General features: G+C 48.3%; 2 protein-coding genes across 7 annotated transcripts in view; one reads left to right on the top strand and one right to left on the bottom strand.

Moving 5' to 3' along the window:
• LOC132672442 (cytochrome P450 4A11-like) lies at positions 1–6,604 on the top strand. 4 transcript variants are annotated; one of them, XM_078451952.2, is made up of 7 exons: positions 1–385; positions 2,314–2,438; positions 3,304–3,514; positions 3,601–3,791; positions 3,888–4,021; positions 4,885–4,949; positions 5,099–6,604. In XM_078451952.2, exons 1-7 carry the CDS (start codon positions 383–385, stop codon positions 5,135–5,137), a joined length of 768 nt encoding a protein of 255 aa, XP_078308078.1. In that variant the 5' UTR covers positions 1–382; the 3' UTR covers positions 5,138–6,604. The 4 variants fall into 4 exon arrangements, 2 of the variants coding, with proteins under 2 accessions (XP_078308078.1, XP_078308079.1); XM_078451953.2 differs by lacking the exon at positions 4,885–4,949; XR_013557609.1 differs by lacking the exons at positions 1–385; positions 3,601–3,791; positions 3,888–4,021; positions 4,885–4,949; positions 5,099–6,604 and adding an exon at positions 2,804–2,961 and having other exon boundaries at positions 2,323–2,438; positions 3,304–3,401.
• Positions 6,605–11,363: 4,759 nt separating this feature from the next.
• Positions 11,364–27,948, bottom strand: part of CYP4B1 (cytochrome P450 family 4 subfamily B member 1) — a 64,584-nt gene continuing 47,999 nt past the window's right edge. For 2 of the 3 annotated variants that reach the window (XM_060626570.2, XM_078451948.1), the window contains exons 2-12: positions 18,990–19,131; positions 18,762–18,806; positions 18,091–18,218; positions 17,168–17,292; positions 16,700–16,851; positions 16,440–16,546; positions 15,555–15,745; positions 13,233–13,366; positions 12,370–12,434; positions 12,187–12,269; positions 11,364–11,758 (exon numbers count right to left, since the gene is read on the bottom strand). In XM_060626570.2, the coding sequence (XP_060482553.1) occupies positions 11,575–11,758; positions 12,187–12,269; positions 12,370–12,434; positions 13,233–13,366; positions 15,555–15,745; positions 16,440–16,546; positions 16,700–16,851; positions 17,168–17,292; positions 18,091–18,218; positions 18,762–18,806; positions 18,990–19,131 (1,356 nt within the window). In that variant the 3' untranslated portion in view covers positions 11,364–11,574. The remainder of the gene's footprint in view (positions 11,759–12,186; positions 12,270–12,369; positions 12,435–13,232; positions 13,367–15,554; positions 15,746–16,439; positions 16,547–16,699; positions 16,852–17,167; positions 17,293–18,090; positions 18,219–18,761; positions 18,807–18,989; positions 19,132–27,948) is intronic. The other variant, XM_078451949.1, reaches the window with a different exon arrangement.

A 27,948-nucleotide genomic window follows, 5' to 3' on the forward strand; every position in this document is an offset into this window, starting at 1 on the left:
CGGGTCTGTGAAATTGTAGAAGAGACTGGAGGCTCAGAAATCAATACCTGACCCTTTCTCTAGCATCCTCCCTGCTCACAACCAGCATGAGGCTGAATATTTATTGAAACCGAACTCTGTTTCCTTTCCTTTCCTTCCCTTCCCTTCCCTCTCCTCTCCTCTCCTCTTCTTAATCCTCCTTTCTTCCACTCCTTCCTTTCTTCCTTCTTTCCTTCCTTCATTCTATCCTTCCTTCCTTCCTTCCTTCCTTCCTTCCTCCATTCCTCCCTGCTCACCTTCTGGCCTTCTTTCTTTCCTTTTTTAATCAAACTGAGATAATTCTAGAGTGAAAGACAATTTTCTACACAAGATGATCTGACTTTGGCACCTCTAACTGTTCCATATGGTGAGTAATGGGATGGCTGAGCCACTATAACTTACAGAAAAAACAGATTCTGTTTTTTCTTTGGCAATGAAACGGAACTTTTGTTTCTGCCCAATCCACCTACCTGGACTGGTAGGGCAGTACTGTGGACACTGAGTCTACCCTCCTGAGCCCACAGTGATTATCTGGAAAGAAAGGGAGTCAGGGCTGGGAGGCAAGTGGGAGGTGGCTTGACCAGCTGACAATCCTCAGGAAGGGATAGGGACCCATGGCCTGGACCACTGCACCTCCTGGGGGCAGCCTGCTTTCCTTATTCCCCTCAGTTTCCTGCAATGCCCTCTTACCTTTCAGACCCAAAGTCTCATGGCTTCTACAGACTCCTGGCCCCCTGGATAGTTAAGTACATTGAACCAGGACTAAAGTCCACCTTCTGGTTAGGTTTGCCAACAACTATCCATTCAGCCCAGATTAAACAAGAGGTGACTGGCACCATAGTCACACCCCTCAAGTCTGAATGGAGCCCCATTTCTCTCCTGATAAAACCCTCACCCCTTCCTAATGGTGGGGAGAGCCCTCCTGAAGCTCAGCTTCTTCCACATCACTTTGCAGTCCTCGCCAATGATGTCTGCCTGACTTTTCACCAAAGTCCTTCTATGACAAACACCCTACAACAGACTATAAGAGATCTCAGCTGTCATGACCATTTGTTGTGAAGTCACCCTCCTCATATGCATTGGCCTTCCTGACTTGCCCAGGATGCCCTTCTCATACACTGGTTACTCCCAAATTCTTGGGACATGTCTGGGAATACCCCTCCCCACAAAACCCCATTATGACCCAGGGTATGGTTTGCTCCTGTTGAATGGATGGTCATGGTTGAAGCACCGGAGAATACTGACCCCAGCCTTCCACTATGACATCCTGAAGCCCTACGTGGGTCTCATGGCTGACTCTGTCTGTATGATGCTTAGAAGTCCATCCCACCCTCACCTGCACACTCATACCCACAGCACAGTTCACAGAATAGACTATCAGGCAGGTGTGTCCCTCAGATATTCATCAGGCATGCCCCCCAAAATCATGCACTTGTACCTTACCATGAGACAGGGCTCCCAAGAGTCGATGCGACAGGAAAGTACCCAGGCACCAGCTTTTCGCCACTCTGTGCTCATTGCCCACAGAAGAGAGAGTCATGGTGGATAGAGGGTCCTTCTCCTCCCCACTTCATGTTTTTGGCTTGGATAGGAAAAGTAGCTTATCCCCCTGAAAGCTGCTAGGACAAGCTGCCACTGGCTGACCTGGGCAGTAGCAGCTTCAGTGGCAGGGTAAGATCCCAAGGATGTCACTGAAATAGGCTCTTGGCTTGGGCTAAAGGCTTCTACATAGATTTTAACCATTCCATGGAGGGAAATGGAGACCAGGTCTCTACCCCCAGGGCTTGGTCCTGGAATAATATCATCTCTGAACAGGACCCTTATTTCTCACTGTGCTCGGCTGACTTTTGTTGAACAAAAGGAATTGAGATCCTTGATATCCCTTCCTTAGGAACCCTGGTACTGGCCCTTTAGCCTTTCTCCTACTTTGACACTTGCCCCTTAATGTGGAACTTCACCTTTTTCTCATGTTAGATCAACTACAGGACAGAAAGATTCCCCCTTTGTGCCCTGGGGAACAATGTTTCCTGGTCTGCTAAAAGATGGTTAGTGCCATAACTTACTCCTACATCAGACTATAAGAGATCATGATTAATTATGTAACAAATATGTCTGAGAAATATTAATCACTTTAGAAATACTTACTTGCCATATGGCTCCAAATAGCCCCAAACACATCCACTTTAGAAAGTGAGGACATCTCATCAGAATATTTGCAGAGACAGAAAGAGAGTCTAGCTTTGTCAACATGGGCCTTCTGGAGGAGTAGAGGATTAATATGTCCCACCACCACAGGACAAATGGGAGGACTTCATCAGACAGAACTCATATGTGGAGATCTTTGAGCATGTCTCCTTGATGACCTTGGACACCATTATGAAGTGCGCCTTCAGCTACCAAGGCAGCCACCAAGCAGACAGGTCAGTGTAATCTTCAGCTACCAGGTCCTATTTCCTACCAACTGGCATGGACTTATCCTGAGAGGTAGGTAGGGCAGCTTAGGTGTTTTCTAGCACAAACAGCCACATTATGCAGAGAGCACCAGGCCATAATCAAATTCGGCCCATACCAAAGTTAATTAGGCACAGATCTCTGATCCCTGCCATAGGGAAAAACCTGGCTACCATCACACAAATGGGCTGATGGTCTTGAGTGCATAAGACAGAAAAGGAAAATGCCTCGGGTTGCCTGTCCCACTGATTGAGGAACCCTCCACCCACAGCCCCAATCCACTCCAGGGCCGATGTCTCCCTCACACAGGCCCTTCTGCATCCTCCCCATTCAGGATCTCCCAGTCCTACATCCAGGCCATTCAAGACCTGAGAAATCTGTTTTTTTTCCCCTGAGTGTGGAATGCTCTCTACCAGAATGACATCATCTACAGGCTGACCCCTGAAGGCCGCTGGAACCACCAGGCCTGCCAGCTTGCCCATCAACACTCAGGTTGGACTCTGACCCCTGGGCAGCTCCACTCCTTCACTGGACACATCCCAAAGGAACTGGCCCCAAATACTCAGGCAGACCCCTGTCTCCTCTCTGCTACTCCAGGGGCTGGGACACACCCACACTGGGTACCCCCCTGGTGCAGGTGTTAGGATGCCAGTGCTGTGCAGGAGCTGACACGTGTCAGCACATGGGTGAAGGTTGAGTGAGACCCCCTGCCAGCAGCATTCAAGCAGAGTCTCTACAGGCTGTGCTGTTGAGAGGCGACCCAACCCACAAGCACATGGTGCCACAGCTCTCACCCTGACATGCACACCCATTACCACTTTCCTCCTGATCCAGCTGGAACACAGGCTGGGATACAGGCAGCAAGTGGGCCAAAGGAGGTGACTGTGTCTGGGAACTTAGAGCTCTCAGCTCTGCCTGGGAACACTGTTCTGGGACAGACCAAGTGATCAAGCTGAAGAAGGCTCAGCTGCAGGAGGAGGAAGAGCTGGAGAAGGTCAGGAACAAGAGGCACTTGGACTTCCTGGACATCCTCTTCTTTGCCAGAGTGAGTGTGAGCAGGGGAGGCATGAGGCTTTGCACACAAGCTTAGAGGAGGGAGGCAAACCCTGCTGTGTCTCCATGTCTTCCCAGATGGAAGACGGGAGCAGCATGCCTGACAAGGACCTCTGTGCTGAAGTGGACACGTTCATGTTTGAGGGCCATGACACCACAGCCAGTGGCATCTCCTGGATCCTCTATGCCCTGGCCACACACCCTGAGCATCAACAGCAGTGCCATGAAGAGGTCCAGAGCCTTCTGGGAGATGGTGCCTCCATCACCTGGTGAGTGCTCATGAGATGGGAGACCCCTGATCACTCATTTAGAGAATTCCCTGCTTTCCAGCATCTTGCCTGTCCTTCAGGATAGCTTTGTTTCAGGGACCACCTAGACCAGATGCCCTACACCACCATGTGCATCAAGGAGGCACTGCGACTCTATCCGCCAGTTCCAGGCATTGGAAGAGAGCTCAGCAAGCCCATCAGCTTCCCTGATGGACGGTCCTTGCCCAAAGGTATGAGCATCACCACACTCACTAAATAAGAACACACGGGAAGTCAGAAATCTATACACCCCAAGGCAGTTCCTGAAAGTCTTTGAGACTAGTTTCCACCTCAAAATCAATGCTTCCTTTGCAGTTTGGGTGAGGTATATGATGTGCTTTGCACAGAGTTTAAATCCAGCAGAAGCTCAATAAACAAATGGCAGCCTCTGAATGTGGCTTTGGGTTTTGCCCTAATATTCTAATTCCCTGAGATGTGAATGCTTGAAAGACAATCAGGTGGAGTAGGGGGAGATGTTATCTTTCCTTTTGGGGTCTAGGTTACTGAGAGACATTAAAAAATTCACTGTCATGGCTCAGATGGTCCAGGATCTGGAGAGCCCTCAGGTTGGTGGCAGAAAGAAGATGAAGATCATACCTGAGATCCCAGCCATGGTTGGAGGCCAACATTTGGCTCACCACTGATCTGAATCCCAGCCCTGCCACATTCTAACTGTGTGGTCATAAGCAAGTAGCTTAGCTTCTTGAGGCTCAGGTGTCTCATGTGAACAATGGAGATATGAGTGCCTTCGTTGGACGGTTGTTGTGAGGATGGATAAGTTCATGCATATTCCCCAAAGGCTCATAGATTGTACTTGACAAATGTGAGTTGTCTGTCACTTTAGTTCCTCCAGAACATAAGCCTCCAGTTCTTTCTTGTTTCTCAACCTGTTCTGGTTATCTAGTAATATGTTTACATATGCTTTGCCATGTAAGCCCCACCTCCCTTGCCACACAATCAATCCACTTGGAGTGATGAGAAGTGGCTCTCATTGTGCATGCACACGGCTCCTCATGGCATGAGTATGATCAGTCTTTTGTCTTCTGTCCCACAGGATTCTTACTCATGCTCTCTTTTTATTGCCTTCACCACAACCCCAAGGTGTGGCCAAACCCAGAGGTATGATGGCCTGGGGAGGAGGGGATGGGATGATATCTCCAGACAAATCCATCTTCCCCATCCCACCTCTGGGTAGTCTGTGTGGTGGTTGGTTGATAGGAAGGAGAGACTTGACCACACCTGTCCTGTCCCTGGTGTTCCCTCTGCAGGTGTTTGACCCTTCACAGTATGCACCAGGTTCTGCTTGACACAGTCATGCTTTCCTGCCCTTCTCAGGAGGATCAAGTTGAGGTGCTTGAACATGGATGGGGGTGTTCTAGGCATATATTTGATGTTTATGACCTCTTCTGTTCATCTGTGATGTCTGCAGTTACTGGTCTTTTATGATTGTGTGTTGGGAAAAGGTGTGTGTCTCTGTGTTCAAAGGAAAGGTGGTAATCACAACCTGCCATGATGTCTTTGACCCACGCTCTTACCCAATAGCCAACTATAATTCAGTATCATGGTGCTCCAAAGTTTAGCGTATTCCAGTGCTTTCCTCACTTTAGGAGGATGATTTCTCATAATCAGAATATTTCAGATGTTTGATTTTCTCAATTATTACTAATTTCTAAAGATGATTTTCTCTCATCCTATATTGTGAGTCCAGCCCACTGCTTTTTGTACCTAATTCACTGATCTGTCACTCACTGTATCAATGCTATTTGCCTGGGTTTGGATTTCCCATGGATTCCTTTTACAAATGGTCAAGTCATATACATGATTGGTTTGAGTAGTCATTTGAACAATGTCTCACATCAATACCTGTCTTCTCTATTTTTGCAATCTAATCCAACAAAATGTTTACTGTGCATTAATATTCACATAACCATGACAACTTTTCCAGCTAGCAAAATTCCTTATGCGAATGGGATTTATATATCTTAGTCCCAGAATTTATATAGTCAACATTGGCAAAAAGCACAAAATTGAGGACAATCAACTGCTTTTGAGAGAAAACCCACTAATTTGTAGTGGCATTTGCAAAGTTCCTGGTGTGTAAAACATAAAGCAGACTTGAAGTGGCTGTGGAGCTGGATGACTATTCTCCCGAGTGGCTGCTCTGAAATCCTCCAGTGCTGTTGAAATGGTCCCCTAAATAGTAACCTCCATAAACCTTGTAAATGTTTACTAGAAACAAGTTATTTTCTGAATACATAAATCTGTGAGTTCTTCAAATAGTGAATCCACTTTCACAGAATAGGCTTTAAGCAAACTACTCTTCCAGATACTCGCTGTAGGATTTGAGCCTAGACATTGGTGCAAGTCATATGGCTGCCAGTAGAGACAGGAGAGGCATAGACAGCTCCAGCCTAGCTCACACCTAATAGTTACTCATATTTCATTTCATTCCATTCAGGGTTTTTTTCAGTTCAATAAACATCATTGAGTTATAAGACTACTAATTAAGCCTATCTCTGTGTGCCAAGTCCTCTTCTAGGAGTTGGGAACACAGAGAAAGATACTGCCCTTGCCTTTAAGAGTTCACAGTCAATAGATAAATGTCTCCACTCAAAGAGACATCATTCATTCATTCATTCATTCATTATTCTTTCACTCCATCATTTACTAACTGAACACACAGTAGGATATTTCGTGTACCTGGAACTGTCCTATTATGAAAGGTGATGTGTCCCTGAGTAAAAAACACTAGTGTGACTTCATGGTCTGTGAATACAGATATGCTGCCAGCAGCAGAGGTGAGGGTGAGCTTTCATTGCCCTTAACCTCGAGCATGTGGCAGGTAGAGGTAGAGGGAGGGTATTCTCAGGGATCTCATCAGCAGGAGCTGAGCTGGAAGGTGGAGCTGGATAGATGACAGGTGAGTGAGGCAAAAGCTGGAGAGGGTTTTCATGCCAGCTGAGGCACATGGACATGTCCTAGGTGTGATGAAGGGCCTGGGAGGGTCTGAACTGGGCTGAGGCTTCAGGACAGGAAGGGAAGGCAGGAGACAGGAAAGCTTGGGTGAGGAGCCTGAGGGATGGCAGGCAGGGACTTTATCAAATACAATTAATATTTACAGCAGCTGGTTGAAGGAGGGGTCAAGGGGATGACAGGAGTCTAGACCCAAACTTGGTGGCAGATGGTGTAGCAGGTTGAGCATCGCTAAGGCCTTGACCCTCCAGGATGTTTCTCTGTTTCCATTCTGACTTCCTTACACAATTCCACCTTGTCCTTTCTCTGAGGATCTGGGTCCCTATAGCTCCCCAGATGGTTAAGGCCTGAAGTGTGTCCCAGCCTATCCCCTATGGTACCCTATCCTGGGTTTCCCTTTATGAAATCAGAAATGGCTTATGGAGAGAGCAAATAACTTGATTAACTGTTGTAGTGATCACTTGACTTGCCTGGGTGGCTCAGGGGGCTGACCCCCTTGTAAGAGGATTTCAGGCCTGTTGACAGCAGAGGTAGGAGAAGGAGCTAGCCCTGGAAGACTGTAGGCTTTGTCAAAGGTCAGAGGTAGAGTGTGAAGCAAGGCTTGGGTTGAGATGTATGTGTATCCTATAAGGAAAGGGATCGGGGCCGGGCCCATGCAGGAGGGCCCTGCATGTGCTGTTCCCAGCAAGGGGATTGAGGCCACTTCTCATTCCCTTTTCCCTCCCTGACCCAGGAACTGCATTGGGAAGCAGTTTGCCATGAATGAGATGAAGGTGGCGGTGGCCCTGACCCTGCTCTGCTTTGAGCTGGTGCCAGATCCTTCCAGGGTCCCTGTTCCCTGGCCAAGAATTGTGTTGAAGTCCAAGAATGGGATCCACCTGCATCTCAGGAAGCTGCTCTAACCCCTGTGCAGACAAGGATGAGCCCAAGAACCTCCTGCCTGCCATCCTGTCTTCCTGTCCGTCTCCCCTGTCTCCTGTCTTCTGTCCCCCTCCAGCCTCCCTGATAGCCTCCTCTTGCCATCAGACTGTCTGACCTTCTCTGTCTCACCCTTTGCCAGGTTTCCTATTTACTCATCTTTTACCTTTTTCCTATCTACGTGAATCCCCGCCTGTCCACTTAACCCAATGCCTGCTTGTCCCCCACCTTGCTTTCCTCTGCATGTCTTTCTCCTTTTGTACCTATTTGGTTGTCCCTATATTATTTTTTTCTGGCTGCCAAAATAACTTACCATAGCCTTAGTGACTTATAATAATATCAATTTGTTCTCTTACAGTTCTGGAGTTGAAATTCTAAAATTGATTTTGCTGGAAAACGGCCAAGAAGTTGGTACAGTCACACTACCTCCAGGCTTTAAGAGAGAATCCCCCTCTGCCTGTTCCAGCCTCTAGCTGCATTCCTTATGATCTTTGGCTTTTGGAGCCTCCTCTATATTCAAATTCAGCAGTATCTTTCAATGTCTTTCTGCTTCTGTATTCATATCACCTTCTCTTCCATAAAGGCTTTTGTGATTGTATAGCCCTGCTTGAATAAAACAGACCTATCTCAGGTTCCAGGACATGGACTTGGGGAACCATCATTCACCCTGCTTAGTTTCTGTGTGATTGCTATTGGTCCATGCTCCCAGCTCTCTCCTGTGTGTTACCTGTATTCTTGTTTGTAATTATTCATATACCTTCTTCTTTTTTCCTCCCTGGAATAAAGTTCTTAATGTTGTATGGGGTGTGTGTCTTCCCTTGGAAGTAGATGAAGAAAAGAGAGAGAAGGGGGAGAAATACAGAGGAGACAAGGAAGTGGGGTCATATCTGCTCTGTGATGCCAGAACCCCAGGAGGGCCGGATGTGTCCCATTGCATCAGACCATGGAGTGGTTGGCTGTCTAGGAAGTACTGGTAGGAGCCCATGTGGGCCAATGGATTGGCCAGTGGCAAAGGATGTGAGACCCCAAGCAGCAAATTGAAGGTGGTATCTCTCCCACAGGACAACCCCCTTGGCAGTCCCTTGCATCTCTGGTCTGCCACCCTGAGTGGGAGGGACTTTTTCAACCCTGCCCCATTATGTGACTGCTTGGGTGTTTGTCCTCCTGACCCTGGGCCCTGTTCCCAGGCCCTCCTTTGCCCTCCTCCACCTCTCTCAAACCAGCCCCCATTCTTTCCTTGGTTCTAAACACAGATCTCCCTCTTATCCCACCCCTGCCATTCCTAGCCAGACCCCTGGATGCCATAGACAGACTTCCTTGCAGGCCTCAGCCTATGGTGTGATGCTACATTCTGCCTCCCTGAAGGGCCTTCTTCCCCAGTTGGTGCTTGTAGCCAGGACCTCTCTTTCTGTCCCCTGGCTTCCTAGATCACTGGGCTAGTTCAGCCCTTCTTTGAGAAGGGACAGAGTGGATGCTTGGTGTTTGACTAGGGGTTGGGGCAGGAAAGTAAGCTGGGAAGGCACTGGACAGGAAGTCTGGAAGGTTCCCTGGCATCAGGTGGTGCAGAAGGGGAGGGGCTGAGGCTCAGAGAGTACAAGATAATGGGAGCTTGGAATTCTAGGTGGCCAGCCATGGACACATGCTCTGACCACAGGATTACATTGATGTTAATGATTGTGACCAAGAAGTGAGCCTGCTGCCTCTAGGCAAAAGAAGAAACCCAGGCTGAGTTCACACTCATATGCACAATCCCCATGCCACATACCTGTATAGCCACACCTGTGTGCACTCCTCACACACTCTATACTCTACCCCATACACGTGCATACAAATGCCAGGGGTCATAGGAAGCCACTAGGTGTTTGGAGGGCTAGAAAGATTAAGTGGAGTTCATCTTTGGTGCCCGCTGTTCTGCAGCCTCGGTCCTCCCTTGCCACGTGGAGCTTTCCCCTTCTGTCAAGCTTGGAGCTCTCAGCTCTGTTTCCCACAGACATATGCTCTCAGACCAAGAGAATCAATACACCTATGGAGTCTTGGTCACGAGGGTCCAAAGTCAGAAGACCTCATCTCAAGATGTTTTCTGATGGGCATCTTGGCAGTTTCCTTCTCTTAACATTGAAGTAGGATAAGGGCCGCCTCCAGTCCTTCCTCATAGGTTTCCTGACAAACCAAACAGATAAGGGAAGCAGACAAGTCTTAGACTTGGGTGCCACCCATGGGCCAGAGGTGATTATGACCTCTAAGTTCTGCTCTCTGGTGATGGCTACCTCTACTTGCATAGAGAAAGGTCTGTCCACAAGCAGGATAGAGAGGGAAGTTGGTGGTATGGATGACACCCTAGCTGAGGTCTCTGAATCCCAGCCTCAGGTGGGTAAGGAGTTCTGGGTCTTGACAAGGCTTTGCAGGAGTGAGCAGGTGGCCCATAGCCAAACTTCCAGGGCTGTGGCCTTCTTTTAAGAAGGGGAAGCATCTGGGGCGCCTGGGTGGCACAGTCGGTTAAGCGTCCGACTTCAGCCAGGTCACGATCTCGCAGTCTGTGAGTTCGAGCCCCGCGTCAGGCTCTGGGCTGATGGCTCGGAGCCTGGAGCCTGTTTCCGATTCTGTGTCTCCCTCTCTCTCTGCCCCTCCCCCGTTCATGCTCTGTCTCTCTCTGTCCCAAAAATAAATTAAAAACGTTGAAAAAAAATTTTTATAAAAAAAAAAAAAAAAGAAGGGGAAGCATCAATAGCAGGAAGGTTGTGTCTCCAGATGGTACATCCTCAGGGCAACATGGAGACATCCCCAAGTCCCAGGGCTAGAATTCCCCTCTCTTATCCTTCCCCTCCATCTCCAGTGTCCTCCCTTCCACTGTTGTCTAATTCCTGGATTAGAACTCAATAGTGGCCTTAGAACTTGAACCCTGGTGATATATGTGACCTCACCCATCAGGCAGCTGCGGCAGGGAATACTGAGGAAGAATTTCTAATTCATCATGGGGCCCCCCAGTCTGAGGCCCTCCCCTAAAGCCATTCTTTGTACCTTTGTACCTCACCTGCCTCAAGGTTTGATTTAAGCACTGTCTCTTCCAGGAAGCCCCCCTCTTTAATGCCACTCTACTGCTTTCTCCAGCAAAAGTCTGAACACTCAGAGTACTGGGTGACTGTGACACAGATGCTGACAATGGCTAGAGTGCTACAGAAACCTGTCTCAGGAGGGGCAGAAGATACACTTGGGAAACCATGTTCCATATTCCTTGATTTCAGTGGTAGTTGCCTGGGAATTTCCTTTAGAAATTCATTGCCTTGTACATTTTTTGTTTAGGTAATTTTTCCTTATGTCTGTTATATTACACACACACACACACACACACACACACACACACAGATGCACACACATGCACACACATACACAGTTAAGCAGAGAAATACATCTCAGTGAGGGGGAAAGTCCCCAAAGCCATCCCTCTTTCATGTGGAGTAGGTGAGTGCTGGATCAGAATCACGAATCCCAAGACAAAGCTTCCATTGCATTCACTGCATCATCAGGGCTGGCATGTAAGTTTCTGCTACATTCTAGAAAGATTGTCAATTATAGGAGATAAAGGGAGATCCTAGAAGCAAGTATGTGCTCATCATATGTTTGTTGAATGAATGAGGTTTAGAATACACACATAATAAACATTTATTGACACACATGCTTACATGTCACTGCCCTCCAGATGACTGTTTATGTGGGTGCCTGTTCCTCTTCTAAACTGTAAGCCTCCCAAAGACAGGGAGCTATAGCTATTCTATGATCCAGCCTGGGAGATTCTATGATCCAGCCCAAGGAGAGGCCACAGTCTGGGCTGTCTGGGGCCCTATCCTAGGCAGAGCTACTTCCCAGAGCCCAGGTGCAGAGGCTTCAGGCGGAGGTGGATTCCATTCTTGGAGCGCAGAATTAGCTGGGGCATCTTGATGGGGGGCTGCAAGGGGTCCAGGGCGAACTCAAAGCGGAGCAAGCAGAGGGCCGTGACCACCTTCATCTCATTCATGGCAAACTGCTGCCCGATGCAGTTCCTACCGTGAGCAGCACAAGGTGGCATCAGACTATGGTGTGTCAAGAGTGAGAAAGTCCAAAACTCTTAGTGGCCAACAAAAGCCAATAACTATTTGTGGATGGACAACTGGCTGATCAATTGATTGACTTGGACACAGGCAACAGATCTTGGGAGCACAGTGAGGGTCCTAGACCGAATAGATTCACATTGGGGGTTCTGGTTTGGGGGCTTCTCTTGGAATGACTCAGCCAGCCCACCACCTGCCAGGAACATGAATATGCTAATGGAAAGAAGAAAGTCCCTGGAACTTACTCTGCTTTAGGATCACCCAAAACCCAGTGGCAGCTCCCTTATCACAGAATTCCCCAAAATGATGCTTTACCCACAACATCTTCCATTCTCCCCTCCCCAGTCCTGAGGGCCTGGGGACATTGGTCCTCTCCTTACCTGGGCCCAGCAGAGAAAGGCATGAAAGCAAAGGGGTGGCGTGTGGCCACATTCTCAGGAGTAAAGCGCAGAGGGTCAAAGACCTAAGAGGACAAGCCTTGTTTAAATATCTGCCAGGTGCTGGAGAGGGTGACCTCCATAACCTCCCACCCCATCTGACCTCCAGGCCCAGGGATGGGGTACCTCAGAGTCAGGCCACACTGAGCTGTTCCTGTGGAGGGCATAGATGTGCAGAGAGATCAGGCTGCCTGTGGGCAGAGCAGAGGCTTGGTAGCTAGGTGGTCCTCAGAGAGCCATGCCCACCTCCTCACAGGGCCAGAATCCCCTAGTATTCTTCTAACTGGGCACGAGCCCCCGCCTGAGCACTGCCAGTGATGGAGGGTTCATCACCACGTTCAAGACATAAAAGTGATTTTGATGATCATATCTACTTCCTCCAGTCCCAGCACTGGACACAAGCACCTGACACAGACATTGTGGAATGGAGAGAGGAAAAAGGAGGACTGAACCCACCTTACCATGAGATAGGACAGGCAAGGACTATTACAACACTTTCTACTTTCAAATAATTGATGCTTGAGGGAAGTTACTATTCATAACCTTATGCTATCAATAGTAACACCTACCATTCATCAGGTGCATGTTGTGTGCCAGATACAGAGTTAAACACTCCTTACGAAGCTACTACATACAGCTGCACAGGTTGTGGAATGCACATAATCATTGTCTATGTGAATGGTGCTTCCTGAAGTTGTTCAGGACACAACATACATAGTGGCACATGACATCCCTGATGAATACTGTCTCTTTAACCTTGACAACAACCTTGTAAGGCAAATACTCTTCTTCCCCCTGCTTTACAGAAGAGGAAACAGAGGCTCGAGGTAGAGATTTATCCATACATTATAGAACCAGGATTTGGACCAAGGCCAAACACAAAGCTTGAGCTCTTCCCCATTGGTGCAAAGATTTGGCCAAAGGGACAGCGAGTGTCAGAGAAGCATCCACAAGGACTCCAGTTCCATCCCCAATCCATTCCATCTCACCTGCAGGTAGAGAGCGGCCATCCACAAAGTTGACAGGCTTGCTGAGCTGGCGGTACACCTGGGGCACAGGTGGGTAGAGGCGAAGGCTCTCCTTGATGCACATGGTCAAGTAGGTCATCTTCCCCAGATCATCCCTACCAGCAATACAACCAAGCTTTCTGGGGATGGGAAGCAACGGGGTTCCACAGGAAGGCAGGCTCCAGCCCCACCTTTCCACCTTAACCACCATCACACATCCAACAAGGAGAGGGACATAAATGCTTCAAGTGTCTACACCAGACTGGAATGGGGTAGCCACTTGGACCCAGGGGTTCTGGCTCCACTTTTCCTTTTTTTATTTTTTTTTCTGATTCCACTTTTCTCCATCCCTCCCTCATTGCTGCTAGAAAAGGAAGGCACAGAACCCTAGAGTTGTATGTGTATCCAGCCATCAAAGACAAAGTCACTCCTGTGTCTCTCAAGGCTCCGCAAAAGCCCCATAAAGGACAATTCTTTAGGTTCCACTTGGTTTCCCCTGTGGAACTGAGGTGGAAGAAAACAAGGGCTGATATACATTGGTTGAATGAAGAAATAAATGCATAAACTATGACAAGCTCAGTTCAAAAACAAAAATTGTATTTCTCTTTTCCTCTTTTCTACCAGGAAGCTCACACACAAATGTGGTCCAACCATGATCACTATGCAGCACTTTATTAGAGAGCCCCAAACCCTAAGGATTTTTTTTTTGGCCAGGTCCTCATTTTTTTTAGATATACTTGACTTTGTTAAAACCAGGAACTTGTATTCATCAAGAGATACCTTAGAGGAGATGAAATGGCAGGTTACACACCAGGATAAGATATTTTCAATTAACATTAACAAAGTATTATATACCAGTAATAATTTTTTCATTTGTGTTTTATTGCTTGTATTGAATAAGTGTCCTGTAAGTTGCTTCAAGTTCTAACTGAAATGAAGTGAAAATAAAATAAATATTTTAACTCCCTGCCTCCAAGCCGTGTTCATGTTGTTATACCACCTAAATGCCTGTTTCTTTCTTCCTTTGTCTGAGTGTCACCCCTCCTTAGAAAGCCAACTCAAGGGGCATCTGGGTGGCTCAATCAGTTAAGCCTCTGACTCTTGATTTTGGCTCAGGTCATGATCTCACAGTTCATGGGTTTGAGCCCTGCATTGGATTCTCTCTTTCCTTGTCTCTCTGCCCCTCCCCTGCTTGTTCTTGTTCTCTCTCTCTCTCTCCCTCTCTCTCTGTCTCTCTCTGTCTCCCTCTCCCTCTCTCAATAAATAAAAGAATTAAAAAAAAAAAAGAAAGTCAGTCCAAGCCCCACTCCTTCTGATTCCTCTGCTGTCAACATGGGTCACTCAATCTTACTCCATTCTGTGTTTTCTCTCTAGCTTTTGGTTAGTTGGTTCAACTTTCTAAAAACCTCCTAATGGCAACAACTTGGCTCCTTTTCCTTCTCTTCCCAGCCGCACCCCCAGAAGCACCTGGCACATGGCTGGACACGCTGGGAGGTTTCCAACATCTGGCTGGTAAAAGTATATAGTGGCGACATCAAATCTCAGATCCCGAAATATAGGTCAGTCTCCTTCTGGTGAATCTAAAGTCTCTCCCACTGACGGAGCATTTGCTGTGCCATGCTGTGTGCCTAACCCCATGTTGGAGGTAGCACAGGAGACAGAGAGAAAGTTAAGGTGGCTGACAGAAGGCCAAGGCCTGAGGGGGAGGAGGGAGGGAGAGAGGGGCCTGTGGGAGAATCCCAGAGATGACCTGCAAAGAGGTCAGCATCTGTCAGTGTCATGTCAATGAGTTCAAATTTGAATCAAGAAACAGAGAACAATTGAAAGATTTTAAGTGATAGGGTTTGGGAAACAGGCTTTTCTCTTTCACCAGAGGAGTCTAGAGGCTGCACATAACCATCCAAAGGCAGGTGGGAGGGATGTGGTCAGCTCCCCAGGGTCTGGCTGTATCCATCCTCAGTTCCCTCCTATCTCCTGGCAGCTGGCCCCCACTGTTCCATCCAGCACCCCAGAAGGGTAGTCAGGTTCTGCCAGCAGAGGCAGTCAGTACACCAAAAATCGGCCTCCTGGTGGCAACTCAACCTGAAAAAGGCTGCACTATGGGAGAAGGAGCTGAGGGATGTGTCTGCAGAGGTCCCCCCCTGAAAGCCACAGCGCTGGAAGGAACAGGACAATGGCCACCACCCTCACCTAGTTTCCAGGATGGTCCCCCTGCATCATCTGAAGATGACACCAGACAGCATAGGCTCAACTTATTGCTGGGACAGGGAACAAGACACTGTGCTCAGCCACAGCCTCACTCACCACTGGAAGGAGTCCCGGTCCCCAAGGATCTCGCAGACCTCCTCCCGACAACAACTCTGGTGCTCCGGGTACAGGGCCATGCAGTAGAGAAACCAGGAGATGCCACTGGTGGTGGTGTCATGGCCTTCAAACATGAATGTGTCCACTTCAGCCCGCAGTTCTGCGTCGGACAACTTGATCCCACTTTCATCCTAGGTTAGGGAAGGCATGATGGGACAGCTCAACGTATTTGAGATAGGTATCAAGAAGACATCATAACAGCTGTCAAATGAAGGTCCAAGGGAGGGAAGGAAAACACCTTTTCAGACTGGGAGTTGAGACCTTCCCCCAGATTCCTATCTCAGGCATGGTTTGGATGCCTCCTACTCCAGGAAACCTTCCCTGATCCCTCTGCCCAAGTGACTTTACCCAGCCCTGACAGTCAATTCTGCTCAGAATGCCACCTGGCAGAGGAAGAGATCTTTGTCACTGTCACCTCCTGTCCTTCCACTAGACTATAAGTGTCTGGATGCAAGGCCAGGTCTTTCTCATCTTCTGCACAAGAACTAACCCAGGGTAGGGGTTAGTGAGTTTGTAGAGTGGATGAATAAAGGAAGGAAGAAAGGAAGGAAAGGAAGGAAGGAAAGACTCTTCAGAGTCTTAGAAGGCTAGAATTGGTCTTTAGGACTTCTAACGTATGACCCAGGCTTCCTGCTACTACATCTCTCCCCACTGCCACAGCTTCCCATCTATGAGTTTTTTCTGATGTGTGTCATAAGACAAGGAGCAGGTCATATTTGCTGGGGAAAGAGAAGGAAAGTGCTTACCAGCCCCTGCTGCTGTCCAAGGGAGGGGCTTGACCCCTCTGGTACAAGTTCTCAGGTGGTCCACTGCACACTCACTCACCCGAGCCCCCAGAAGAATATCTAGGAAGTCCAGGTGCCTCCGGTTCTGGATCTTCTCCTGCTCTTTCTCATCCTGCAGGGCTGCCTTTCGTTCCCTGATGACCTGGTCTGGGCCAGGAGCAGAGGGTGTCACTGCCTGGGGACCCATTCTCTGCCTGAAGGGGGGTTGAAATTCTTCAATGGCAGAGGTCCCAGATGGGCCTAGAGGAGCTAGACTAGACCCTTGGCTTCCTGTGGTTGGGCCCTGTGGGAAAGGCCCACCTGTGTGGTCGTGGGCTGCCTGGCAGGCCCGTAGGAAGCGTCGGCCATGTGGGGTGAGCCAGTAGATGAAGTCATTATGGTACTGGAAGGACTCGATGCGCTGCTGCATCAGCAGGGTGAGGTCGCTGACCGCCAGGTAGTAGCTATTGTCCCTACACAGTAGAAGAGTGGGCAGGAGTGCTCAGACTGTGACCCACAGAGTTGCCTGGGGCAATTCCATTCCAGAATCCAGCCCCAACCACATGCTTCTCACCCTTCCTCTCCCTGCCATTAAGCCTCTCCACCAAAGGAAGAATCTGTCTTCTAACTTTGGGCAAGGCCCAGTTGCCTCCACCTATGCCCAAGCTGGGGCTTCCTAGGGCAGGACCCTATGTCCTGTCAAACCAGGGCCTTAGAGTCCTGCCAACACTCCCCACTGAGCTGGCCTGGGTAGATAGAGACTGTGGTCAGCCCCAAGTACCCCCAGACCTGTGACTGAGACCGCTGTTTCCTTTGCCAAAGGTGCACTTCATGAGTGAGTCCAGCGCCATGTGGCCCACATCACAGAAGATGTCAAAGCTCTTATCCTCACGAGCCTTTTCTTCCCACTTGTCCTGGAGCCCAGAAATGGAAGGTAATGTCAGGGGGTCAGCTGGGCACCCCCACCCCTGTCCTCCAGGATGCATAGCCTATCCTCTCTCCCATGAACCAAGTCCCTGGCCTGGTCTCCATCCTGCTGGAATGTAGGGGTGCAGGGCAGGTAGGGGCTTCAGGCTAGGGTAGGACCAGGAGGCAGCACATACAGACACTGAGCCAGAGAGCCTACATAAAGGGAAAAGGAGGGCTGAGAGGTGGAGAGCTCCTCACCACAGCCTGTGTATAAGTCAGGCCTGCAGTGATGCTAGCAAGGAGTTTCCTACGAGGGGAAAGACTAGCCCGGGTAACTTCCAGGGATTACCCATCCCTGAGAGTCAGAGCCTGATCTCTGATCTTTGGCATCCCTTTCAGAGATGAGCTGCTAATGACATTATTTTAGATAGTTGTGGTAGGCAGAGAATGAGAAGGAAGCACTTTCCAGATATGAAAGACCTTCCTAATATTCTCAGATATAGGCATCCCTCCAGTCTGCTACAGGAGGATCCCTACTGGGGCCTCACAGAAGCCCTTTGTTCTAGGAAGAGGGATGCCTGGATTTCCCAGTGGAGACAGGGCCAGAGCTGCCCAACTACTTGGAGTCTCAGCACTTGATCAGAACCCAGCACACAGCAGGTATCAGGTACAGCAGGGCTTGGCACTGCTATTACAGGCAGTACAGGCCTTTGGGGTCTTAGCAATTCTCCTCATGGCCCTGCCCAGGGAAGCTTGGGGAGGAGGCAGCCATAGCCTCCAGGAGCCTGGCACTGGGACCTCACCAGCATGGCGTGTGTGGAGTTGTTGAACACAGCCACATAGGGTTTCAGCACGTCATAGTGGAAGCCAGGTGTGAGCAGCTTGCGGTGCTCATACCACTTGGGCCCATGGAGGACCAGCAGGCCTTTCCCTGGGTAAAAGATGGCAGAGGGGAAGCTGGTTATCTACAAGATCCTGTCCCACACCTGGCAGCTTGGGGCTCCCACCCCAGTCCTCCTTACCCAGCCTCCTGTCCCAACAGCTCTGCCTTCTAGCCACCCAGTGTTTGCAGCCTCTGATGAAACCAGCTTGGCCCTACCATCACTCCCTCCTCAGGCTTTTGCCCGGCCAGCACCACCAATAAAATCTCCTAGGATCCCACTCCAGGGCCACCTATTCCAGGAAGCTGTTTTTCAGACTCATGTATTTTCCAAAGCCCTTGCTATGCCTGTCCATGGAAGAGGACATACCCAGAAGGAGAAGATGCCTGAGCCCCACTTCCCCAGCCAGCTAGGAGCTATCCTGCCTCTTCCCCTGTCTCCCCACTGAGCAGCTGAGCTTGGGAGGGGCACTTGGGAGCCAGGTGTTCCCATGGATGAGATAAGACTGAGTGGGCACAGGACAGAGAGGGATGGGACAGGGAAGGATCCTGGTAACCCAGCACTAAGGTCAGAGAAAGCAAGTGCCCACTCACCAATCCACTGGAGGAAGAAATCATACACGTCCGCAGCCTTGGGATCTGCAGGAGAAAGAGAAGATCGGGTCATGCAAAAACTAGGAGATACCTGAAAGAGGCTTATTAATCAATAGGATGTGGACCTCGGCTGCCCAGACGTAAGGTGCAGACCCCAGGATTCCTCCCCACTTGGAGCTCTGAGCCCTTTGCTCTCAGGAAACCCCACCCTCTCTTGGGAGGCCTCACCTCCTCGGCTATACACAGCCTTGGCATAATCAGGCTCATAGATGTTCAGGAAGCCAAGGAACTGTCCAAGCCAGAGTGGGTGGGCATAAGGGAACTGGTGGGCCCAGGACACCACCTTGTCCAGGCTCCCTGTCTTCTGGATCTGAAATAGTTAAAGAAGAGCAAAACATTCAGGGAACACTATCACCAGCCAGGCCTTAAGTCCCTGGGCAGGAAGAGAGGAGGCTGCCCAGAGAGACCCTTGGAGCATCCTCCCCTCCTCCTGCATTCCTCTGCCAGCCGGTCACAGTCCTATATATCTCTGGGCTCAGTCCCCTCTCCAGTCCCAGAGCCACTGCTGTAAGTCTAAGCACACTCTTACTATACGTGGTTTAGCTTAACAATCCCAAACTAGCCAACCTGCTTCCATCTGGTGCCTGTCACCAACACTCTGTCTATACTGCTCACAAAAAGCAAATGCTTTTGAGCATTAAACTTTTTCATAGTTTAGAAAGATAGTTTAGAAAGATAATACCAGCTTGCTGTGCAATGCAGAAGTCTGCTCGATTCTGCCCCTGCTATGTCATTCAACACATTTGTATTGAGGTCCTACTATAGGCAGGGCACTGTCTAGATGTCCCAGGGGATGGGACAGACATGGTTCTGCCCTTTCATTCTATGGGGAACACTGATAATATTCAACTAAACAACAAGTAGAATGAATACAGACAGTAGTAAGTGTAACAAGGGAACAAACACAGTGCTATGAGAAAGACTAACAGTGCTATGAAAACAGACTAATCTGCTTAGACAGGGAGATCCAGGATGGCCTCTTGTTGGAGAGGACACTCAAGGTGAAAACCAAAGAATAACAAGGAGCCAGCAGTGCAAAGAGTAAGGAAGGAACACTCCCAGTAGAGCAAACAGCAAGCACAAATGCTCTGGGGCAGGGGGAATGTGGTGTCTTCCAGGAGCTGCCCCTCCGTGGGACAGTGGCCTGAGATGAGGTTGGAGAGGTTATCTAGAGGGTGGTGTGTGCTCTTTGGGGGATTTTCTAGCTACATCTACTCACCCAGAGGTGCTTTATATAAATGTACTTTTCTGAAACCTGCCTTTTTCATTTAACGTATCTTGTCCTTCTTTTCAAACTCATGCATTTAACTGTCCCTCAATATTCTTAGCTATTTCAATTATATGGTATTCCACTATAGTGATGTACCATTATGTATTTATCCATTTTCCCCTATTCAGAGGCAGTCTTTCAGAGATATACTTAAAACCCTTCAGTGGCCTGCCCATGGGTCTCAGAATAAAGTTTGAGCTCCAGAGTTTGTGAGGAGGTATAGTTATAGCTAACTGGGGAGCTGGAATGTGAACTAAGGAAAGCTGACTTCACAGCCTACAATCTTTGGAGCTTGGAAGATCTGGGCTTGATATTGATTTCCCCTATTTTTAGATGTGTGAACTTGGGCAACATCTTTAGGCTTTCTGAATCTTACTCTTCTCATCTGTAAAATGGGAATGATAACTTACCTTATAGGATTTTTTTGGTATTAATTAAATCATGCAGGGCATGTGTTATTTGTTGAGGTCATGCGGCATTTAAAGCCCTTAACTGATATATTATATGGAAGGACCCGGCACTGGATCCTGCACAAGGTAAGCCCTCGACTTGTAGTTACTTCCCCTTCAAGCCTATTTTTCCCCAACATCCTCCTCCCTGCATCTCCTGCCATATCCTACTCCCAAAAGCCCCCAAACTACACTAAAGAATTCATTCTGAACATGCCCTACGATACTTCCACCCATGGATAAAGGATTAATCCTTGTCCCGAGTCACATGGGAAGTTGAGCTTGAGTTACACCCTCCATCTCCATTCCCTTGGAAACCTGGTAACTGCCTGTGGCGTTCTCTGTTAGTGTCCACTCTGCTTTCTGGGGCCACAGGCTCCCACTGCCCAGGAACGTCCTGGGATTGGAAAGTGGGGGCCAGATTCCCCAGACCGGCTCCTCTCTAGGGTGGACATCCTTAGGGGTCCATGGGTGCTCTAGTCTCAGTCCTCCCCCACCCCACCTCTTGGTCACTACCTCTCCCCACAAGACTGGGCAGTACTAAGCATGTGCATAAACCCTAACCAGTATCAAGGACACCAAAACTGTATATTCAAAGCTAAAAGATTAGAAATATCTACCAAGAAGAACTAACAACAATTGAGATGAGGCAGCATCTCTGAAATAACCATAAAAAATCAGTTTAAGAAAATGGATTAGATTTACACAAACTCCATGGGTCTAAGCACAGAGTCATCAGGAGATTGGAGGGGTATGTAATGGTCCACGGGGTAGAGAGGCAATTTCCCCCCCACCCTAGTGACAAATAGGTGACTTCATTCTCTATCCTCCTTTTCAGAGACAAGTGTACTACCACAAATGTACATGTGAACACATGTGAATGGCTGTGAACACACAACTCAGAAGAGACCCTTGGCTCAACAGAAGGAGCAGAGGGACTTTGGGTGAGATTCACATGGGTCACCATGACTCTCCCAGCCACCACATATTGGCTAAGAAGTGATGGTGAGCCTTGCCCAAAGTCACACAATCCTCAAGTCCAGGTCTTTCAGTTCCAAAGCCTGTGCTATGCCTCCAATACCTCCCTGTCTTCAGCACCAAGGATGAGCTCCAGCCCCAGGAATGACCAGGTTGGAAGGGAAACACAGGGAAGCATCCAAACACCTAAGAAGACAGGAGGACAGGGGCCCAAGAAGTGCCCAAGTCATGGGGATGCAGACATTGGCCCCCACCCTATACGAGCAGTTTTGCTGCCCCAAATTGGGTCCCCCAGGGATTCATTCACACATTCAACAAGTGGGCATGGAGTACCCACTCTCTCTCTTTTTAAAAAAATGTTTAATGTTTATTTATTTTCGAGAGACAGAGTGCGAGTGGGGGAGGGGCAGAGAGAGAGGGAGACACAGAATCTGAAGCAGGCTCCAGGCTCTGAGCAATCAGCACAGAGTCTGACATGGGGCTCAAACCCACGAACTATGAGATCATGACCTGAGTTGAAGTCTGGCACTTAACCGACTAAGCCACCCAGGCACCCCGAGTACCCACTCTCAATACTAGACAACAGGGCTAGTTCCTGGGGGAACAGTAGTGTGCAAGGCAAAGCTCTGACTTCTCCAAACTCACATGCCAAGTGGGGAGAAAGGAAATAAACAGGAATCAAATGCATTAGCAATATAATTTCAGATAGCAATAACTCCAGGAAGAAAAATAAAGCAAGCTAAGGAGCAAGGCTCCTACTGTAGACAACGGCTTAGGATGGTCAGGGAAGTCCTCTCTTAGGGGACATTTGAGCAGAGATTAGCAGAAGCACCTTCTAGAAAGCCCCATAGCATTGGGCCACTGTCTACTTCTCAAAAGCTGCTTTCCTCAGTTGTCCCCTTCATCCCTCTGCTCCTTGCTCCCAGAAAATTAGCTTTGCTCTACTTCATAAAGGAAACAGAAGCCATCAGATAAGAGGGCCCTAAAACCACAAGATCTGAAGAACTATCTGCTCTGCACCAGCTTCCCTCCTGTTCCAGTAGAGGAGGTGCCCAGGGCCTCCAACCCTCCCTTTGGGCACCTCACCCATCATTCACCCCCTCACTCTCCCACATCACAGACCCCATCCTCTCTATTGGCTCCTCCCACCTGCATTTAAAACATGCTCAAGTCTCTCTCACTTACAAAACAAAACAAAACCTCCATGGATTCTGCTTCCTCCTCTAGCTAACACCCCCATTTTCCTTCTCCTTTCATAACTTCTCAAAAGAGTTTTCTTGATGTTTCCACTTCCTCCCTCTTCAGCCCTCATCTCTCCAACACTGCTGTTGCTAATGTGACCAACACCCTTCTTGTGGGTGAGCCCAGTGGATTTCCAGCTGCTGTGACACAGTCGATTCCCTCCTCTTTCTTGAACTCTGTCCTGGATGTCTTCCCACCTCTCCCGATGCACCCTCTTGGTAGCTCCTCATCCATTATTTATCAATCAAAGAGTGAGGCTCCCCCTAGATCCAGTCCTGGGCCTCTTCCCATGCTGCACCTTCTTCCTGGAGGCTCTCACCTACTCCCATGACTTCCTTTGCCATCTATCTGAGACTACAAAATTGACAGCTCATCCCAGCTTATCTTTCTCCTAATCTCCAGAAACATGACCAGCCATCCCCTGGAAATGTCTGCATGACACCCCCTAGGCCCTCAGACCCAGCATTTTCAAACATCAACACAATATCTGCCCTCTTCACATACCTAGGAATGGAATCACCATCTGCCCTGATACCAGCCAGAAACATGGAATGAAGCCCTACCCCCTAATTTATAGTAATACAAAAGGGGATGACCTATGGAGGTTGCCTTTCTCCCCTGCAGGTCCTCCAAGTGATTTTTTCCCCTGGAATCAATAAACCAGAACTAAGAGAGCCAGATGTAACAGTTCCTGGGAAACTCTCCAAATCTGGACCCCAAGGCTCCTGTGCCCAGACACTGGAAGGTGCTGCCAGCCCTAAGCCTTTTCGTCTTGGGTCTCAAATCCCCACATTTTTACACTTAGACACAGAAATTCATTCCTCCTGGTTACAGTCCAGTCTTGTGGCTCAAGGAGACCTTTTCTCTCTTTAGGTGACTTTTCTAAATTTGGTTCTTATCCAGCTGTATTAATGCCACAGTTTAACAAAGCTCCCCTTTTCCTAGTGCATACAGGGGACCTCACTGACACCATTACATCTGGCTGTGGAGGAGGCCTTACTGCCAGCTTCTGCCATGCCCTCAATGCCAGGACAGCCTGCTCTACCTCATACTCCTCCCCATGTCACTAACATGTCATTCAACTAACATCTGCTTGGATGGGAGCCTCAGCCCTGTCCTGCTCTTCCTGCCTCCTTTTTGGTCTCTGCCAATCTAGCCACCATCCCAAAGCCAGAGTTCACACAAATCTGAGCTCATCACTTCCTGACTTGAATCCCTTCAATGGTTCCCCATTGCGCTCAGAATAAAGCCTTTTGATGTGGCCTACAAGGTCCTATGTGATCTGCACCTGCCCTCTTCTGGCTTCATCCTCTTGCTTCTGTCCTCCCCCCTCAGAACTCCAGAAGTGAACAGCCATGAACATACTAGACCTAGAGAAAGAAGTATTTGTTGAACAAATTAATTTCCTACACACTCGATGCTCTTTCCAGCTGCTGTGCCCCTACACAGGTAGTGTCTTCCACCCTTCCTTCCTCACTTCCATAGGCTGCTGCATCTAGATCTCTCGGGACTCACTTCAGCATCCCCTGCCCAGGCTGGGCACTGTGTTGTGTTATCTGTCTCTCTTACAGACCAGGTCACTCTAAGGCTGGCTCTAATCTCATTGCTTTATCCTCTGCCCTCAGCAGAGGGCAAGACCCAGAGTTGTTGATCAGATAACACCAGCTGTTTGAGAAAAGAAGAACCTTATCTGACTCCCAAAGACTGGGTTGATTTTGGAGAAAGGAAGAGGATGAAAGAAACCAATGCCTCAGTGTGTTTTGCAGCAAGAATCTCTCCACAGGGGTTTAACAGCTGACATCTGCCCAGCACTTTGCAAAGTATCTATCTATATTTTATCTTTTCTGATCCTCTACTAACCCAACAATGTAAAAATGCTTATCTCCATATTGTCGACGAGGAAAGGGAAGCACAGACAAGAAGCACAGTGAAGGCCCATCAACTGAATAAAAATGAGCCAGGGCCCCAGACTCCAGCCAGGGCCCTTCACTTCACAATACAAGGTCAGGGGCACTGCCCCAGTGATGAGCAAGGCCAGGGAGGAGGACTATGCAGTCCCAGGGGATCACTGTTCTTGGGCTTGGAGCTGGCATTCTCCCCTCTTCCCCCTCACAACAGTCCAGATTCTCCAGCCCCTCCCAACCTCAGACCAACAACATGACATGGCACCTACTATGTGCAAGATCCTCTCTGGGCCCCAGAGTAGAAGAAGGGGGACCCTGGAAGAATAAGACATGATCCCACTTCAAGGGGACACATTGTGAGAATTGAATAGGATGATAGGCAGATGTGTCCAGGGCCTCTAGACTGTAATCAGAGATAAAAAAGGAAAAATCAAGGGGTGCCTGGGTGGCTCAGTTGGTTGGGCATCCGACTTTGGCTCAGGTCATTATGTCACGGTTTGTGAGTTCAAGCCCCACGTCGGGCTCTGTGCTGACAGTTCAGACCCTAGAGCCTGCTTCAGATTCTGTATCTCCCTCTGTCTCTGCCCTACCCCCACTTGCGCTCTATGTCTCTCAAAAATGAATAAATGTTAAAAAAAATCTTAGGAGCACGTGGGTGGCTCAGTCAGTTAGGCGTCCAACTTCAGCTCAGGTCATGATTTCACAGTTTATGAGTTTGAGCCACGAATCGAATTTTTTAAAAAATTTAAAAAAAACTTAAAAAATAAAATAAAAGGAGAAGTTAATCCTGATGGACAGCTCTGCCCCACCTCCTGCCCTTCCTTTCCTACTTCCACAATCACTAGGCTAGGAATCAAACTTGCAGTCACTTTGTATGGAAAGATCATGTCCTGCATGAAAAGGCACAAGTCCTGCACCCAGCCTTGTCTCATTTCCTGAGCTACTATATGGACATAGGCAAATACCTCCCCTTTTCTGAACCTCAATTTCCTCATCTTGGTTTGGAAAAACATCCCTACCCTTACCCTCCCATCCCTCAGGCTCACGTGTGGATCCAACATAGCAGAGGTGCCAAACCCCAGAGGAATGTAGAGGTGTTAGGCCTGCCATGGTTCCCCAGGAAACCTTTGTAGGCCCAAAAGAACCTCCCCTCCAACACTTGTTCTTTCTTCCTGGTGCCAAGGCCCTCCAGATTCTTGTGTAAGAGCCAAGAAGCCAGAGCTAAGCTGTGCTCCAAGCCCTCTATACATCTCAAGGTGGGGGACAGGGGCATTTGGGGGGAGGAGGGCATCCAGCTCTGACATGAGATAGGGGAGCAAGTCCCTGGGCTAGGGAGGCCTATGGGCCTAGGGCAAGCCTAGCTTTGGTGGAGGCAAATAGAAGTGAAAGGAAGTGAGAGACAAGGGATTGAAGGTCTCCCTAAATGCCTTTCACACCTCCATTAGGGTTGACCTTCCCATGACCTCCTTCTGTACTCAGCAAAGCCTCTCCTTAACCCACTGGTCTCACCACTTGTCTTCTCCATCACTGTCTCCTCTATCAAAACCCTCCCTGCTCCCCAACATTCACTGTTTGTTCATTCAGTGATGTCCACTCTGTGCCAGGCTTTGTGATGGATCCTGAGGGTACAGAAATGAATCAGAGTAGATCTCCATCCTCCAGCAGTCATGGTCTGGTGGGCAAGATGAACAAGAAAACAGAAGATGACAACCCAATGGGACAATGATATAGAGATACAGAGCAATGATATAGAGATACAGAGTACACGCTGATGCAAAATCCTGTTTAGGCATCCCACTCAACCTGGGGCAGGAAAGGCCCTGGTGTCTGTTTTCCCTCTAGACAGTAGGCTCTTTGAGAGCAGGGCCTGGGTCTGATTCAGCTTCCCAACCTATCCTTTCCTTTCCTGGGTTTCTCCAGGATGTATGTAGGTTACTAAGCCATCCTGAGAGGGTAGTTATTTGTAGGGGAAAGGTTAAGTCTGGACAGTCCTTACCTGGAGGTCAAGCTCATTCCCAGAATCATGGAGGAGAGGCAATCCCTAACACAGTGAAAAGGAAATGGGTATTCAGGAGGCAGGAGCCTTAATCTCTGGCATTTATACCTGAGTTCCCAAACCTGGATGCACAACAACAAACACTTGGAGAGGCTTTTAAATTCAGCCTCTTCTCCTAAATATATAAATTCACACATATCAACAAAACAACCAACCAACAAACAGACTACAATCCAATTTAAAAATGGGCAGAGGACCTGTGCAGACATTTTTCCAAAGAAGACATACAGATGGCCAACAGACACATGAAATGATGTTCAACAACACTCCTCATCAGGGAAATGCAAATCAAAATCACAATGAGAAATCACCTCACACCTCTCAGAATGGTTAATGTCAAAAGAGAGGAAATAGTAACTCTTGGCAAGGATGTAGAGAAAAGGGATCTCTCATGCACTGTTAGTGGGAACGTATGTTGGTACAGTAACTATGGAAAACAGTTTGGAGATTCCTTAAAAAAATAAAAATAGAAGTACTGTACAATTTAGCAATTGCACTTCTGGATATTTACCAAAGGAAAACGAAAACACTAATTCAAAAAGATATATGACCCCAATGTTTATTGCAGCATTATTTACAATGGCCAGGACATAGAAGCAACCCAAGTGTCCATTAATAGATGAATGGATAAAGAAGATATATATATATATATATATATATATATATATATATATAATGGAATATTACTCAGCCATAAAAAAGAATGAAATCTTGCCATTCATGATAATATGGATGGACTTAGAAAGTATTATGCTAAATGACATATCGGACAAAGGGCTAGTATCCAAAATCTATAAAGAGCTCACCAAACTCCACACCCGAAAAACAAATAACCCAGTGAAGAAATGGGCAGAAAACATGAATAGACACTTCTCTAAAGAAGACATCCGGATGGCCAACAGGCACATGAAAAGATGTTCAACGTCGCTCCTTATCAGGGAAATACAAATCAAAACCACACTCAGGTATCACCTCACGCCAGTCAGAGTGGCCAAAATGAACAAATCAGGAGACTATAGATGCTGGAGAGGATGTGGAGAAACGGGAACCCTCTTGCACTGTTGGTGGGAATGCAAATTGGTGCAGCCGCTCTGGAAAGCAGTGTGGAGGTTCCTCAGAAAATTAAAAATAGACCTACCCTATGACCCAGCAATAGCACTGCTAGGAATTTATCCAAGGGATACAGGAGTACTGATGCATAGGGGCACTTGTACCCCAATGTTTATAG

The sequence above is a fragment of the Panthera onca genome, chromosome C1 (genome assembly GCF_046562875.1).
Source record: "Panthera onca isolate mPanOnc1 chromosome C1, mPanOnc1 haplotype 2, whole genome shotgun sequence".
NCBI lineage: Eukaryota > Metazoa > Chordata > Mammalia > Carnivora > Felidae > Panthera > Panthera onca.